We start from the raw sequence: 13,841 nt of genomic DNA on the forward strand, positions 1-13,841 counted from the left end.
AAGGGCCGAGTTCGTTTGATCTGTGTCCTCCACCCACTTTCGGGTAGGGCTCAGCGATGCTTTTACGGGGCTGCTGAAGCTGGGCGTCCAGGGCTGTCAGGTGAGGGTGTGGCAGTGAATGCTTCTCAGAGTTGGCAGGCATCCACTGACGCCTGACTGCTCTCTTCCTTCCCTTTTGATTTTGATGTGAAGTCCCAGGGCTCTCTTGGGAGCCTGGGGAACCTTGTAATGGATAGGCTCTCCACTGGTGGCTCTGAGCCATCGAGAGGGGACAGTGCAGCCTTTCCCCATTGCCTACGTGTGCATTCCCGTGAGCTGCTTCTTTATCCCCGGCTTCTGCTACAGGCGCCAGAGTGCACACATAGTATTTATGACTTTATGTATATATATCCTTCTGTCTTACGTTGCTGCGTTATGACCAATAGAAGCGGAAATCTCTCCTTAGCAATCTCTTCAAGTAGTAGGAACTGGATTTTCTGCTTTCAGGGAGATTTGATTTGCAGGGTATAAATCTTAAATTTATGGATCTGCTTCAGGGCTGGTACTTGTTGCCTTTCTGGCCAGTGACAAAAGAAGAGCCAGCACTCCTCAGAAACACCTCATCCTTCCACAGCGAGAGATGTACTCTGCCCTACCCCCTGCCCCAGAATCTTGGGGCCTCCCAGGGTCGTGCTGACAAGAGCAGTCAGGCCAAGCCTAAGATCTCGCAGATGGATCCCAGAACCCCGAAATGCTTCATTTATTACTTCACATTTTTGTCAAGACAAAAACCAAAGTGTAGTTCATGGGGAAGGGTACTTTTAAAGAAATAGCTCCAGTCTGAAGTCAGGAACGCACCCTGAAGACCGTGTGTACGGACAGGAATGCTCGGTAAGCTCCCGAGTGTCTGAGGTGACAGATTTTCCAGCACCAGGTGCATGGGACGTAGGTGCATCGATGAAGCTACCATAAAGTTGCAGTTAAGGTATGTGTTAACATGCAGGTTTTTGGTGCTGATGCCCGCAACCGCTTTATGGACTGTCCGCACTACTCGGAGGGACAGAGAATGGCTCTCCCCTTTTTATACAAGAAGAAACGGAAGCTCATTTTGAACAAATTTCACTCCATTTCACACACAAAACCAGTGTTTCTTCAGAAAGATGAAGGTTTGCTGAAGCAGACACTTGTCAGGAGCCCGGGGCTCAGGACCCAGGCCGGTCTGTGTTCTCCCTCGTGTAGGAGCAGCACCCTGAGGAGGAGACCATCAAGACCAAGCAGGATGAAGTAAACGCGGCCTGGCAGCGGCTGAAGGGACTGGCCCTTCAGCGACAGGGGAAGCTCTTTGGGGCGGCAGAGGTCCAGCGCTTTAACAGGTACCGAGCCAGAGAGGGCTGCTGGGCATGGGTGTATACCTGGGGGGCCTGGTGGATATGTGGCATGTGCCACATAGATGCTGGAGCTGCCTGGGCGGCACTCCCAGCCCTAGACAGTCGCCGTAAGCGGCTGCGCCGGTGCCTCCATTCCATAGGGATGTGGACGAGACCATCAGCTGGATTAAGGAGAAGGAGCAGTTAATGGCCTCTGACGATTTTGGCCGAGACCTGGCAAGCGTTCAGGCTCTGCTGCGGAAGCACGAGGGTTTGGAGAGAGACCTTGCTGCTTTGGAGGACAAGGTAGGTTTTGAAAGTAGCCAGTCCCACAGAGAAGTTAGCAAGGGGCACGAGCGCTGTCTGATGGAGGGTGTTTCCAGGTCAAAGCCCTGTGTGCTGAGGCCGACCGCCTGCAGCAGTCCCACCCTCTGAGCGCCGCGCAGATTCAAGTGAAGCGAGAGGAGCTCATTGCCAACTGGGAGCAGATCCGGACCCTGGCAGCCGAGAGACACGCCCGCCTCAATGACTCCTACAGGTAGGAAGAACTCCCTGGGGCTCAGCGACCCACGCCTTTGGACCCCTCTTAGAGAAGAGGACAGGCGGGGTTAGGGGTCACTTCTGCCCACTGAGAGAGGGCTGCTGTACACCTGCCAGTTCCTGTGCAAAGAAAGTGCCAGTGACTTTCCTACCCGTGTTACATTTGGAGACTGGCAACTCTGTAGTGTGTGTGCGCACGCACGCACACGTAGTGTTTATGACTTTATGAATATCCTTCCGGCTTCTATTGCTGTGTTATGACCAATAGAAGTGGGAATCTCTCCTTAGTGATTGGAGCACCAGGGAAATATACCACTAAAATTGAGTAAGTCAAGCATTGGGGAGTGAAAGAATGCTAATTACTAACCAGAGCTCAAACTTGGGAATGCCAAGGAGGTTGGAAATAAGGGACCAGATTGGGGAATTACAATGATGGACAGAACCCAAATTTCAAAGGATTGCTTTCAGCCTTCTCTCACTTTCCTTTATACTCTAGATGGAAGAATCTTCTGTATCCCAGGATTAGGGTTTTCATGGTTTGTTAGGCCTCTGAGGACGTAGACTTCGAAGCTTTAGGAAGGCATTTTCCATCCTGGGCTCTCCACTGGGAACGTGGCACATCTAATGGCTCTTCTTGGATTTCCCTAGGCTTCAACGCTTCCTTGCTGACTTCCGCGACCTCACCAGCTGGGTGACTGAAATGAAAGCCCTCATCAATGCAGATGAGCTCGCCAATGATGTGGCCGGGGCTGAAGCCCTGCTCGACAGGCATCAGGAGCACAAGGTAACATCTCCGACATCTTTCAGAAGGAAAGACATTTTAGCTTGTAATGCATCGGTTGATCACTCTCATTTGCAGTCAGAGTGGCTGAAACTTTGTTCACAGCTGGCTCCCTCCATAGGATTATTGTTGATTTTGCCTTTGGAGCCTGGCTCTGCCGGCTTCTCATACATGGTGAAGAGGGTTAAATGTTGGGAATTAACTGTGGTCTGTGAAAATGAAGGGCTGTGCCCTGGCAAGATAGAGTGCTGTAGTTTGCACAATAGTCATGTACCATCTTAAACACCGTCTTCATTTAAATGCTGAGTTTCATATTTGGTGTAAGTTTCTTACTCTGGTTTTTTTCCCCAAAGTATATTCCACAGAAAACTAGTTTTATGAGATTTTGATAGGCTTTACCTTAAAAAGAAAGGTTTCTGGAGCACCTGAGAGGCTCAGTCGGTTAAGTGTCTGACTCTTGGTTTTGGCTCAGGTCATGATCTCGAGGTTTGTGAGACTGAGGGTTTTGAGAAATCCGCCCATCCGGCACCGTGAGGGCAGAGACAGTAGAACAGAAGACAGGGCTCGGACCCTTAATCGTGTGGGAACATGGCAGGCTTGGGCAGAGGTGGCCTGAAAAGCCAGTGGCAAAGAGGCTTCTCAGTAAATGGTGCCCTCGTGGTTGGTAACCCCGACCGGTGTCAGGGAACCTGGCCTCATCATTGACCCTGCTCCTTGTTGGAGATGGGATGTTCTGATTTGTAACGATTGTTTAAAATTCGACCACTCTGTTTTCTTTTATCAGTTGCCAGGCATAAATTATGCCTTTTTTCCCTTTAGGGTGAAATCGATGCTCACGAGGACAGCTTTAAATCCGCAGATGAGTCTGGACAGGCCCTGCTCACTGCTGGGCATTATGCCTCGGATGAAGTGCGGGAGAAGGTAAGAGAGGAGAGGTTCTTTGAGAGTCTCTGAAAGCTGGTATCCATCCATGAGCATCCAGGCTGCATTCACAATGGTGTGCGAGAAAGCTGACGTAGAACTTGTGCCAGGAAGTTCAAGGGCAGTTTCTTAAGAGACCGAAGAAGAAGACCTATTTGTAGTATCGTGATTGATTAGAGAAAGAAAGTTCCATTTATTTGGGATGTTTATGGTACATTTTCTACCTGAAGGGGACCTGGCAGGGAGTTGAGCCAATAAGAAAGAGATGAATTTTAAATTATACATATAAGCGTATATAATTTCAAAGTTTCACAACATCTGAGTGTAAAGATACCTGAGTAACATTAAGATGATGATGCTGTTTTAATACTGCGTAGACTAAAAAGAGTCTTTGAAATCAAAGACACTTTATTGTCAACTTTGGAGCTTAAAAATTAGCTCTAGGGCATTCCTGAATTTACCAGTTTTATGGGAAGACGCACCGAGTTGGCATTTCTCAGCTGAGAGTCCTTCCTCCATTTTTACTGCCTGCCTTTGGATAGATGCCCTTTGTCTACTACCTAACGTTTACCTACCATTTTGATCTTAAGTCATCTGTGATAACGTGGCAGTAAATTAATTCTAGATCAACTCGCTTGCCTCCTACGTAGCCTAAACTGCTCAGGATTTGTGTGGTTTCCCGTGAGCTGGCTGCCACAAGTGAATGCAATTCGTCCCCTTTTGCAAACCAGAGGAGAGGCCGGAAGATTAGCACGAGGCTTAGAAATTCCAGGGCAGCCTTTCTGTTGGCCTGGTGGGGGAGGGGGCCACGGCAGGACCCACCCTCCCTCATGGCTTCTGTGTCCCCTCCTCCCTGCAGCTGGGCGTCCTGGCAGAGGAGCGGGCTGCCCTGCTGGAGTTGTGGGAGCTGCGCCGGCAGCAGTACGAGCAGTGCATGGACCTGCAGCTCTTCTACCGCGACACGGAGCAGGTGGACAACTGGATGAGCAAGCAGGAGGTACCACGTCGTCTCCGTCCGCCGCGCTGCCTGGGGGGGGCTGACTTGTGCCCATGTTGCCGTTGTGAGTCGGGTGACGAGGCCGTGACGAAGAGCGCCCAGCGGCTGTGCCGGCCTTGCTCCCGCTGCTGGGGTTGGCTGACCCTCGGGACCGGCCCCAGGTTTGGACAGGAGTCTGCTGCTGTGGAATTGTCTTTTGCCGAAGAGGACTTTTTTTTTTTTTTTTTTTGGGTGTGGGACTTAGCACTCACACTATTGGTGAATTTATGTTAAGTGAATCTAAAAGGATGTCAGGCTTTCTGGAAGAGAGCTGAGAAGTTTTATGGCTATAGCATCTCCTTCCTTCCTTTTCGTATTTTGGCCAGCATATCCTTTGCTTTCCGGCCTTAGTTGATGAAAGGGCTAGGGTGTCACCCTGAGTGCTTTTGTTCTCTTTCACAAGGCCTTCCTGTTGAACGAAGACCTGGGAGACTCCTTGGATAGTGTGGAAGCGCTCCTCAAGAAGCACGAGGACTTCGAGAAGTCCCTCAGCGCCCAGGAGGAAAAGATTACAGTAAGACTCTCTCTTCTCGTTCCTTCTGGTGGTCCTCAGAGTCAGCCCGGCATCCGTTCTCCTCAAGGGTTTCTGCGCAGATGCAGCGGAGGATCTGTGTGAGAGACGCTCCTGTAGGGGCTTCAGATCTCACGGTGGCGGCTCACGGTCCGGTGGGAGGCCCGCCTCCGCTCGTGGGATGGGATCTTTCCCTGATGCGTAAACCTCCACATTGAGATTTACCTTTCACTAAAAGTACTTGGAGCTCAGGGCGCCTGGCTGGCTCAGTCGGGGCGCGTGTGACTCTTGATCTCAGGGTTGCGAACTCGAGCCCCACGTTGGGTGTCGAGACTACTTAAAAATAAAAGCTTGAGAAAAATAAATAAAAGTGGTTGGAGCTCACGTAAGAGGTATTTTTCCCCTTGCAAACAGGCTGCTAACCCGTTCTGACCCCCTGTCCAATCACATCAGATGTGTCATGACATCAGCTGCAGTGAACGTCCTGAAAGGAGCTAGCATAACATTGTCGTATCTGACTAATAACGTCAACCAGAAACTCAGAAGTTGAGGGGTAAATGTTGTCACAGCAAACCTTAGACCTGTGTTTCGGTTTAGAGCATTTTGTGACCTGTACGGTAGTTACTTTGCTCCTGCGGCCGAGCTGTGTGCTCGTGTGCTTTTGCTGGTGAAGAGCCCTTTACTCTTCCCTTCCAGGCACTGGATGAATTTGCAACCAAGCTGATTCAGAACAACCACTACGCAATGGAGGACGTGGCCACCCGCCGAGATGCGGTACGTTCCGTTCTCCCCGCGCCGTCCTCACTCTCCTGTCCGTGTAACCTCTGGAGCTGGAAGAAGTCTCTGGAGAGCGGGAACGGGAGAGTCATGAGGCCCCTTGTCTTCTAGCTGCTGAGCCGCCGCAATGCCCTGCACGAGAGAGCCATGTGTCGCCGGGCCCAGCTGGCAGACTCCTTCCACTTGCAGCAGTTTTTCCGCGACTCTGATGAGCTCAAGAGCTGGGTCAACGAGAAGATGAAAACCGCCACAGATGAAGCTTATAAAGTAATGTTCTGCCAGCATGGCGCTGTAGCATTTGGCTAGGAAGCTAAATGTAGCTCTCAAAGATAAATTGGAGCTAAAGAAAGAAATCAGGAGCTCTGAAAATCACACTATTTAACATAAGCTTATCGTTCTCTGCACCCTGCCCCCTGCCAGGAAAGAGAAGCAGGAAGGTAATACAGAGTAGTTTGACATACTCGGGTTCCAGGTAGAACTCCCTTCTTCCTTTTTTGGCAGGACCCATCCAACCTACAAGGAAAAGTACAGAAGCACCAGGCTTTTGAGGCTGAGCTGTCTGCCAACCAGAGCCGCATCGACGCCCTGGAGAAAGCGGGGCAAAAGCTGATTGATGTCAACCACTATGCCAAGGATGAAGTAGCAGCTCGTATGAATGAGGTCATCAGTTTGTGGAAGAAATTGCTGGAAGCCACTGAACTGAAAGGTAAGAGAAGGAGCCTCCCCGGATAGTGTGAGGGCCACTGGGGAGTTAGGTGTCCCTTCCTGGTGAAGTGTTGTAGGGACACAAACCACATAGGTCGGGTAAGCTGGGCAGCCTCGGGCCTGCGTGCTCCTCTCCCATGTAGCAGTTCCTTGCTTGCGATCCTGATGCTTTGGTAATGTGATAAATGTGGTTGACGTGCTGGGTAGTGGGGGGAGCCTGAGTGAGAGGGAGTGATGTGGTCACCTGCCCTTAACTGGTCCTTGTCGCCGAACATCAGAGTTCAGCTGAGAGCCAAGGGCTTTTAATAATTCTTGAACGCTCTTCTCTCATGGGGGTTAGGATGCTTTTTAAAGGACTTCTGGGGGTACCTGGGTGGCTTAGTCAGTTACGTGTTTAGGCTTAGGTCGTGATCTCATGGATCTCGGGATTCTCCCTCCCCCTCCCCTCTCTCTGTGCACTTCTCCAGTGTACGCCCAAGCCAAGTGCATTCTTCTCTCTCTCCCATAATAAATAAACATTTAAAAAATACAAATAAAATAAAGGACTTCCAAGTCTGCGTTTTGTTTTTACCTTTGTGGTGGGGGTGAAGCAGTGACTGGAACCCTGACCCTTAGCTCCTCACTAAGTACCGTTGTCAATGAGCAGCACTGGCGGGGGACAGTATTAACAGGTGGACAATCACGCCTGCTCCTTTGACTAGGGATAAAGCTTCGCGAGGCCAACCAGCAGCAACAGTTCAACCGCAACGTCGAAGATATTGAGCTGTGGCTGTATGAGGTGGAAGGTCATCTGGCTTCGGACGATTATGGCAAAGACCTTACCAACGTCCAGAACCTCCAGAAGAAGCATGCCCTGCTGGAGGCTGACGTGGCTGCTCACCAGGTAGTGGGACTCGGGGGCTGCTGCCTGGGCCGCTGGTGGTGGTGAAGCTGGAGAAACGGCAGGCGATTTCTAGGCCCTGCTGTTTTTCTGAGGGATAAAAGGTGTTGATTTTCTTAGGTGACCCTGTGTATTCCCTCTTGTTCTCAAATCAAACTCCTCACTCAGAGTTTCCTGGGAGCCCAAGATGAGGGAAAGAGAAGGCAGAAAGATTACTCTCCAGGCTGGGAAGACAGCTGTGTTGGTTTTTCTTCATACATGACCGAGTCACAGTTGAAGTTAAGAGTCAGACCAGAGCATGCTGGTGCAAGCTTTCACGACTCTGTCCCTTCCTGTTTCCAGGATCGAATCGATGGCATCACCATTCAGGCCCGCCAGTTCCAGGATGCTGGCCATTTTGATGCTGAAAACATCAAAAAGAAGCAGGAAGCCCTCGTGGCTCGCTATGAGGCACTCAAAGAACCCATGATTGCCCGAAAGCAGAAGCTGGCAGATTCTCTGCGTTTGCAGCAACTGTTCCGTGACGTTGAGGATGAGGAGACGTGGATTCGGGAGAAAGAACCCATTGCCGCGTCCACCAACAGAGGTCAGTCTGTCTCCCTGAGGTAAGATTCAAGTTTGAGAAAGGGCCCTACCCTCATAGCGTAAAGGAGGTGCATATCAGAGCAAGGAGGGTCAAGTTTAAGGTAAACTTGGAACCCCAGTGGAATCTTAAAGAGCGACAGGGCTGACTTTTCTCTCGATGGCTTGGATGACCAGGGAGTGATCTCTGCTTTCAGGCAAAGATTTGATTGGAGTCCAAAATCTGCTGAAGAAACACCAAGCCCTCCAAGCGGAAATTGCTGGGCATGAACCCCGCATCAAGGCAGTGACTCAGAAGGGGAACGCCATGGTGGAAGAAGGTAAGCGGTTATCACCCGGGGAGTGGCTTTGCTTTTGGTCTTTGTTTGCTCCTCGGTTAAGTGCATGGACTTGAGTCAGACTGGGCTTGTGGGGTTGAGGACCATCCCTGGCCTCTCACTGTATGACCTTGACTAGACCCTGCCCTCTAGATCCGAATGTCTTACCTGTGAGTTGTGGGTAATAGTTGCGAGGAGCGAGTGAGATCGTGTGGGGCGGAGTGTGGAACAGCCTGGCACGTGTCTCAGTGACTGAGGACTGGGGGGGCTACTGTTGTTAGTTAGCTCTTTACAGTCATATCACTGGTGCCAGCTTGGGATACCTGCTTCGTAGGGTCCAGATAGAGATCTGGATGGCTGGAGGCTTGAGGATGCAAAAGTTGGACAAATTACTTAGAAGGCCGGGACCCAACCCTCTCCTAAAACTGGGGGTTACGAAGGGGCCTGGCTTGCCACAGTGATGTAGCGGAGGTGCCGTGGACACCCGGAGGACCTTTTTCTCTGGCGTCACGTCGGCCTCCTTTGCATGGTCTTCCTTTCCCCTGCCTGCCTTCCAGGCCATTTTGCCGCGGAAGATGTGAAAGCCAAGCTCAGCGAACTGAATCAGAAGTGGGAGTCACTCAAGTCCAAGGCCTCCCAGCGGCGGCAGGACCTGGAAGACTCTCTGCAGGCCCAGCAGTACTTTGCCGATGCCAACGAGGCCGAGTCCTGGATGCGGGAGAAGGAGCCCATTGTGGGAAGCACCGACTACGGGAAGGATGAGGACTCCGCTGAGGTGACCGCGTGTGGGGAGTCTGCCGGGGCTTGGGCTGGGGCCCGTGGGGAAGGTGACCAATGTGTGGAAGGTGCAGCGTCTGCGTCGTTGGCTCTTTAGTGTGTTTTAAAGTATTTTGTGCTTTCCACTATGGAAACTTGCCAAAGGAGAGAGGAGACCTCCCGTCCCTACCTTCCACCGAGAGCGTTTTGCCCTTCTTGTTTGTCTGGCTCTCCACACTCATGTACACACATACATACACAGGTGTATCTTTTTGCCAGCAGTGGGTGTTTTTGAGCGAAACTCTTAGATTTTATCCATAGAGGTCTAGGTGCAGCCCCTGCACCTACCTCTTTTCTTGCCAGTCTTCACAAAACCCAGAAGAGTCGAATGGTGACATGCGCTATACAGGATTCCCCCAGAAGATGGGGGTGGGGACAGCTGAAGAGTTTTGGAGGGGGTGGTGGTGGTGGATGATGCTAAAGCACTACGTGTAGCGAGGGAGGGGAGCGTCCTCAAGGGAGGCAGGCTTCGGTTTGTTGGTAGTGTTTGTTTCTTAAGGTGGGTGGGGGAGCCACCAAGTGCACCATACCGTGCTTTATCGACCTTGTATTTTTCCAGGACCGCATGGTCATGCAGGGGCAGGGAGAAAAGATAATGCTACAAGTCCCAATGTATATTTTCTCCAAATATGATGTTTATTAGAAATGGGGAGGGAAAGGGGCGCCTGGGTGGCGCAGTCGGTTAGGCGTCCGACTTCAGCCAGGTCACGATCTCGCGGTCCGTGAGTTCGAGCCCCGCGTCGGGCTCTGGGCTGATGGCTCAGAGCCTGGAGCCTGTTTCCGATTCTGTGTCTCCCTCTCTCTCTGCCCCTCCCCCGTTCATGCTCTGTCTCTCTCTGTCTCAAAAATAAATAAACATTTGGGGCGCCTGGGTGGCGCAGTCGGTTAAGCGTCCGACTTCAGCCAGGTCACGATCTCGTGGTCCGTGAGTTCGAGCCCCGCGTAGGGCTCTGGGCTGATGGCTCAGAGCCTGGAGCCTGTTTCCGATTCTGTGTCTCCCTCTCTCTCTCTGCCCCTCCCCCGTTCATGCTCTGTCTCTCTCTGTCCCAAAAATAAATAAACGTTGAGAAAAAAAAAAAAAGAAATGGGGAGGGAAAGTGTGGACCAGGAGGTGATCCAATCCCCGTGTAAATGAACCAGCTATCCGGGGAGGATGGTAGGTCGGTGAGGCAGCAAGGACGGGGCGCCCTGGTTCCTTGTGCGTGGTCACAGTGTGTGATTTTGGTTTCAGGCTCTACTGAAGAAACACGAAGCTCTGATGTCGGATCTCAGTGCCTATGGCAGCAGCATTCAGGCTCTGCGGGACCAGGCTCAGTCATGCCGGGTGAGCCGGGCTTTCGTGTCAGCAGTTAGCGGTTGCCCGGGGTGGTGGGGAGTGGGGGGGCGCGCAGGAAATTGAAGGGCCTGGGCACTACCGGCAGATGTGCCAGTCGTAGGTCACATTCTTGTGACCTCACTGCTAAGTCCTGTGACACAAAGCTGCGTAAACAGTTTAAAATGAGTAAAGATTTCCAACAGCTTAAGTTCTGGGGTCGGTCAGATTTTACTGATAGCTTCAGAGAAGAGCTCTCAAATATGCGTGTGGTAAATTTGGTACGGCCATTGAAGTTGGAGTCTGTTGTGGACTCAGGTGACATGCCACAGACAGCCTTTAACCATGTGTGCCCTTCCTTTGGATTTTTAGCAACAAGTGGCCCCCATGGATGATGAGACCGGGAAGGAGCTGGTCTTGGCTCTCTACGACTATCAGGAGAAGAGCCCTCGGGAGGTCACCATGAAGAAAGGGGATATTCTTACCTTACTCAACAGCACCAACAAGGCAAGGCATCGAAAGTGGTTGTGCGTTTCCTTCCACGAGCACTACCGGTCTTGCTCAGCTGCGTGTCTGTGAGTCGTCGTGTCTAAAATACGGCTGGGTTTGAATTCGAGGAGACCAGAGCCTCCCAGTCGGACTCCCCCTTGATACCGCTTCACCCCGTGTGTGATCCCGAGGGTTAATCTGTCCATCTTCCTGAATGCCCGAAAGCAGCTGTCTCGAGAATGGCTTGGCTTCAAGATTGAACACCTTGAGGTGAAATTCCCTCTCTTTAGAGCCAGATCTTTTCAGGACCTTTTAAAAACTGTCGGTTCTTAATCTAGACTCTGTGGCTACAGCAGATAGTTGAGGAGCACTGTGGCATTACCCCATAGGCTCTGTCTGCTCAAATGTTTCGATGTTTCCTGGTTCATCAGCCTTCTTCCCTTGACCTGTGCTGGTTTGACAGTGGCTTTGAAGTGCAGTGCCTGGTGCTCCATGTATCATCTGATAATTCCCACAAGGTCTTAGTTAAGGCTAGAGAAATGTCCACAGCCGTCGTTAAGGGCCCTTACTCCTGCACCCCCAGTTTACCCTAATGGTGAGAGTTTGAGAAAAACAAACCCAAAAAAACCTGGTGATTTGTATTTTTCTGCAGACTCTAAACCGACCTTCTGGTCTGACTCTGCTTTACCCAACAGCATTATCCAGGGGAACTTGCTATGACGGTGGACATTTTGTGTGTGTGCTGGCTCTGCGGTAGCTGTTGGTGCAAGTGGTTATCATTCTAACTTATTTAAATGGACGTAGTCACGTGTGGCTAGTGGCTGCAGCGTCAGTGCCGTTCTGGCGTGTCTAACAGGAGGGTGTCCTTTCTGTTGGGTGTCACTGCGGCTTCCCTGGGGACCCACTCCATGCTCGGCAAGTCACAAAGGACCGGCAGGTCCGTCCTTGTGCGGAGTGACTTTGCCGCGGTCACAGGATCCTCTTCACACGCTTAGAGCCGTCGTGTTCACGCGCGCGCAGACAGGCTTCCTTGGCTCCTCCCTTTCTCGGGAGTTTGCTTTCAGTTCTCCGTCTGTTTCCTTAGGACTGGTGGAAGGTGGAGGTGAACGACCGCCAGGGCTTCGTGCCGGCTGCGTACGTGAAGAAGCTGGACCCCGCGCAGTCAGCCTCCCGCGAGAACCTGCTGGAGGAGCAGGGCAGCATAGCCGTGCGCCAGGAGCAGATTGACCACCAGTAAGGGCCACGCTGGCGACCACAGAGGTCCCGGGGGTCACTTGGGGCTTAGTTCACACCCCACACAGGCCGAGCTTTAGGTGGCGTCCGGAGGCTCTGGAGCGGCCATTCTGGTGCCCGCGTGTACCCGGGACACCTTCTGCCCACTGTCCCCCAGTCACTTTTAACCTCCAGTGTCCTATTTGGACCTCAAACCATTGACCGATACCTTTATTTTCCTTTGTTTTGTTTCTTTCCTGGCTTTTGTAAGAGTCTTTTCCTAAACAGCATTTTCTAAACATTACTCTCTTAACCTTTGTCCTCCAGTTGGGGATATGCTCTGGATTGGTTTTTAGAGGTTCCGCAACCCTACAACTCTGCGCCTTTTAAAAGGCTGTTGAGAGAGCGGCTCTCTCTCGTACTTTGTGCTTGGAGGTGGAGGTTATCTTTTATAAAATGTCCCGTCCTGTCTTCTAGCTAAGCCCCCATACTGACCTGTGTCCCTCCCGTACGGCATGTCTTGCTCAGCTGATGACCTTAAGGTTTTGGACACTTGAAAAATATCCAGAAGCTATGTCTCGCTAGAGTTTAGGACAACAGAATTTTGGGGACCCTGGCGATCCCTGAAAAGATCAGTTATTTGTCTACTTCCAGACCTTTTCTGTTACTATGGAGACAAGAGAGCAGTTTGGGCCTGGATCATAACTGTGGGAGCAAAGCAGCAGGCCCCATACGTGACTGGAGGAGCCTATGAAGCTCTCAGTCCAGGTCTTTCTCATGCTAGTCCTGTGTCCCCCTGGCCTTGCTCTGTGACATGACTGGTGTTGCCAGGACAGGAAAGTTGTCTGCCTTAAACACAGCAGATTTTTCAGGAAAATGAAGGTGAACTAACCCCTTTAATTTACTTTGCCGGCTTTTTCTTTACTGATGTCCTTCGTGGCCTGGCTTGCTTCTGAGAGCTTTTGACGGACGCCTCAGTTGCCCCTACTTGAAGCATCCTGGCACGAGTCGGAGCTGCCGCTGTCCTTTCCTGTGGATTAATCCCACTAACTCGTGCATGCTTTTGCTGTGCCCCCGTGCAGGACGCGCATAACTAAGGAGGCCGGCAGTGTGTCTCTGCGTATGAAGCAGGTGCAGGAACTGTGAGTAGGCGGGCGGCCTTGCCGAGCGCCCGTGCCCGTTCTCCCTCTGCCGCTTCTTTCCAAGGCACTCGTTCATCCAGAAAGACGAGGTGGGGGGGACTGTGAGGCCTTGCAGCAGCTGCGCTCCTAGGAAAGAGGTTTTGGTGCCGCTGTGCCCCATCGGTGGCCGCTTGCCTCCCCGGGTCCCTTCTGTGTGCAGCTGTGTGCTCAGAGTGGTGTCGGTTCTCCCCCCGATGGCTTGGGTGGTGGAGCGGCCACTATCGGCAGCGAGCCCAAAGGCCGGTGCCGGAGTGTTCCCTACTAGGAACGAAATGCCTCCCTTTAAAGTGCTCTGATTCTCGGTAGCTCGTTGCTTTTTTCTTTCACTTTGAGAAGCTTAGATTTGATGGTGATGGTAGCTTTTCTTTAAGCTTTACCTTAGTCTTACTAAGTTTGTCATTTGCACGTCTCCGAAGGTAGTGAGCAGTTCAGCCC

General features: G+C 51.7%; 1 protein-coding gene across 12 annotated transcripts in view; it reads left to right on the top strand.

Annotated features, from left to right (window-relative positions):
* The window catches only part of SPTAN1 (spectrin alpha, non-erythrocytic 1), a 62,295-nt gene that overhangs the window by 17,622 nt on the left and 30,832 nt on the right, over positions 1–13,841 (top strand). For 8 of the 12 annotated variants that reach the window (XM_045467574.1, XM_045467572.1, XM_045467578.1 and 5 more), the window contains exons 6-23: positions 1,219–1,352; positions 1,508–1,652; positions 1,730–1,884; positions 2,535–2,670; positions 3,487–3,588; positions 4,448–4,585; positions 5,028–5,138; positions 5,832–5,909; positions 6,024–6,179; positions 6,414–6,618; positions 7,319–7,500; positions 7,840–8,083; positions 8,277–8,399; positions 8,954–9,171; positions 10,444–10,536; positions 10,897–11,031; positions 12,098–12,246; positions 13,308–13,367. In XM_045467574.1, coding sequence (XP_045323530.1) covers positions 1,219–1,352; positions 1,508–1,652; positions 1,730–1,884; positions 2,535–2,670; positions 3,487–3,588; positions 4,448–4,585; positions 5,028–5,138; positions 5,832–5,909; positions 6,024–6,179; positions 6,414–6,618; positions 7,319–7,500; positions 7,840–8,083; positions 8,277–8,399; positions 8,954–9,171; positions 10,444–10,536; positions 10,897–11,031; positions 12,098–12,246; positions 13,308–13,367 — 2,564 coding nt within the window. The remainder of the gene's footprint in view (positions 1–1,218; positions 1,353–1,507; positions 1,653–1,729; positions 1,885–2,534; positions 2,671–3,486; positions 3,589–4,447; positions 4,586–5,027; positions 5,139–5,831; positions 5,910–6,023; positions 6,180–6,413; positions 6,619–7,318; positions 7,501–7,839; positions 8,084–8,276; positions 8,400–8,953; positions 9,172–10,443; positions 10,537–10,896; positions 11,032–12,097; positions 12,247–13,307; positions 13,368–13,841) is intronic. The other 4 variants (XM_045467582.1, XM_045467577.1, XM_045467583.1 and 1 more) reach the window with 1 other exon arrangement.

This window comes from Leopardus geoffroyi, chromosome D4, assembly GCF_018350155.1.
Source record: "Leopardus geoffroyi isolate Oge1 chromosome D4, O.geoffroyi_Oge1_pat1.0, whole genome shotgun sequence".
NCBI lineage: Eukaryota > Metazoa > Chordata > Mammalia > Carnivora > Felidae > Leopardus > Leopardus geoffroyi.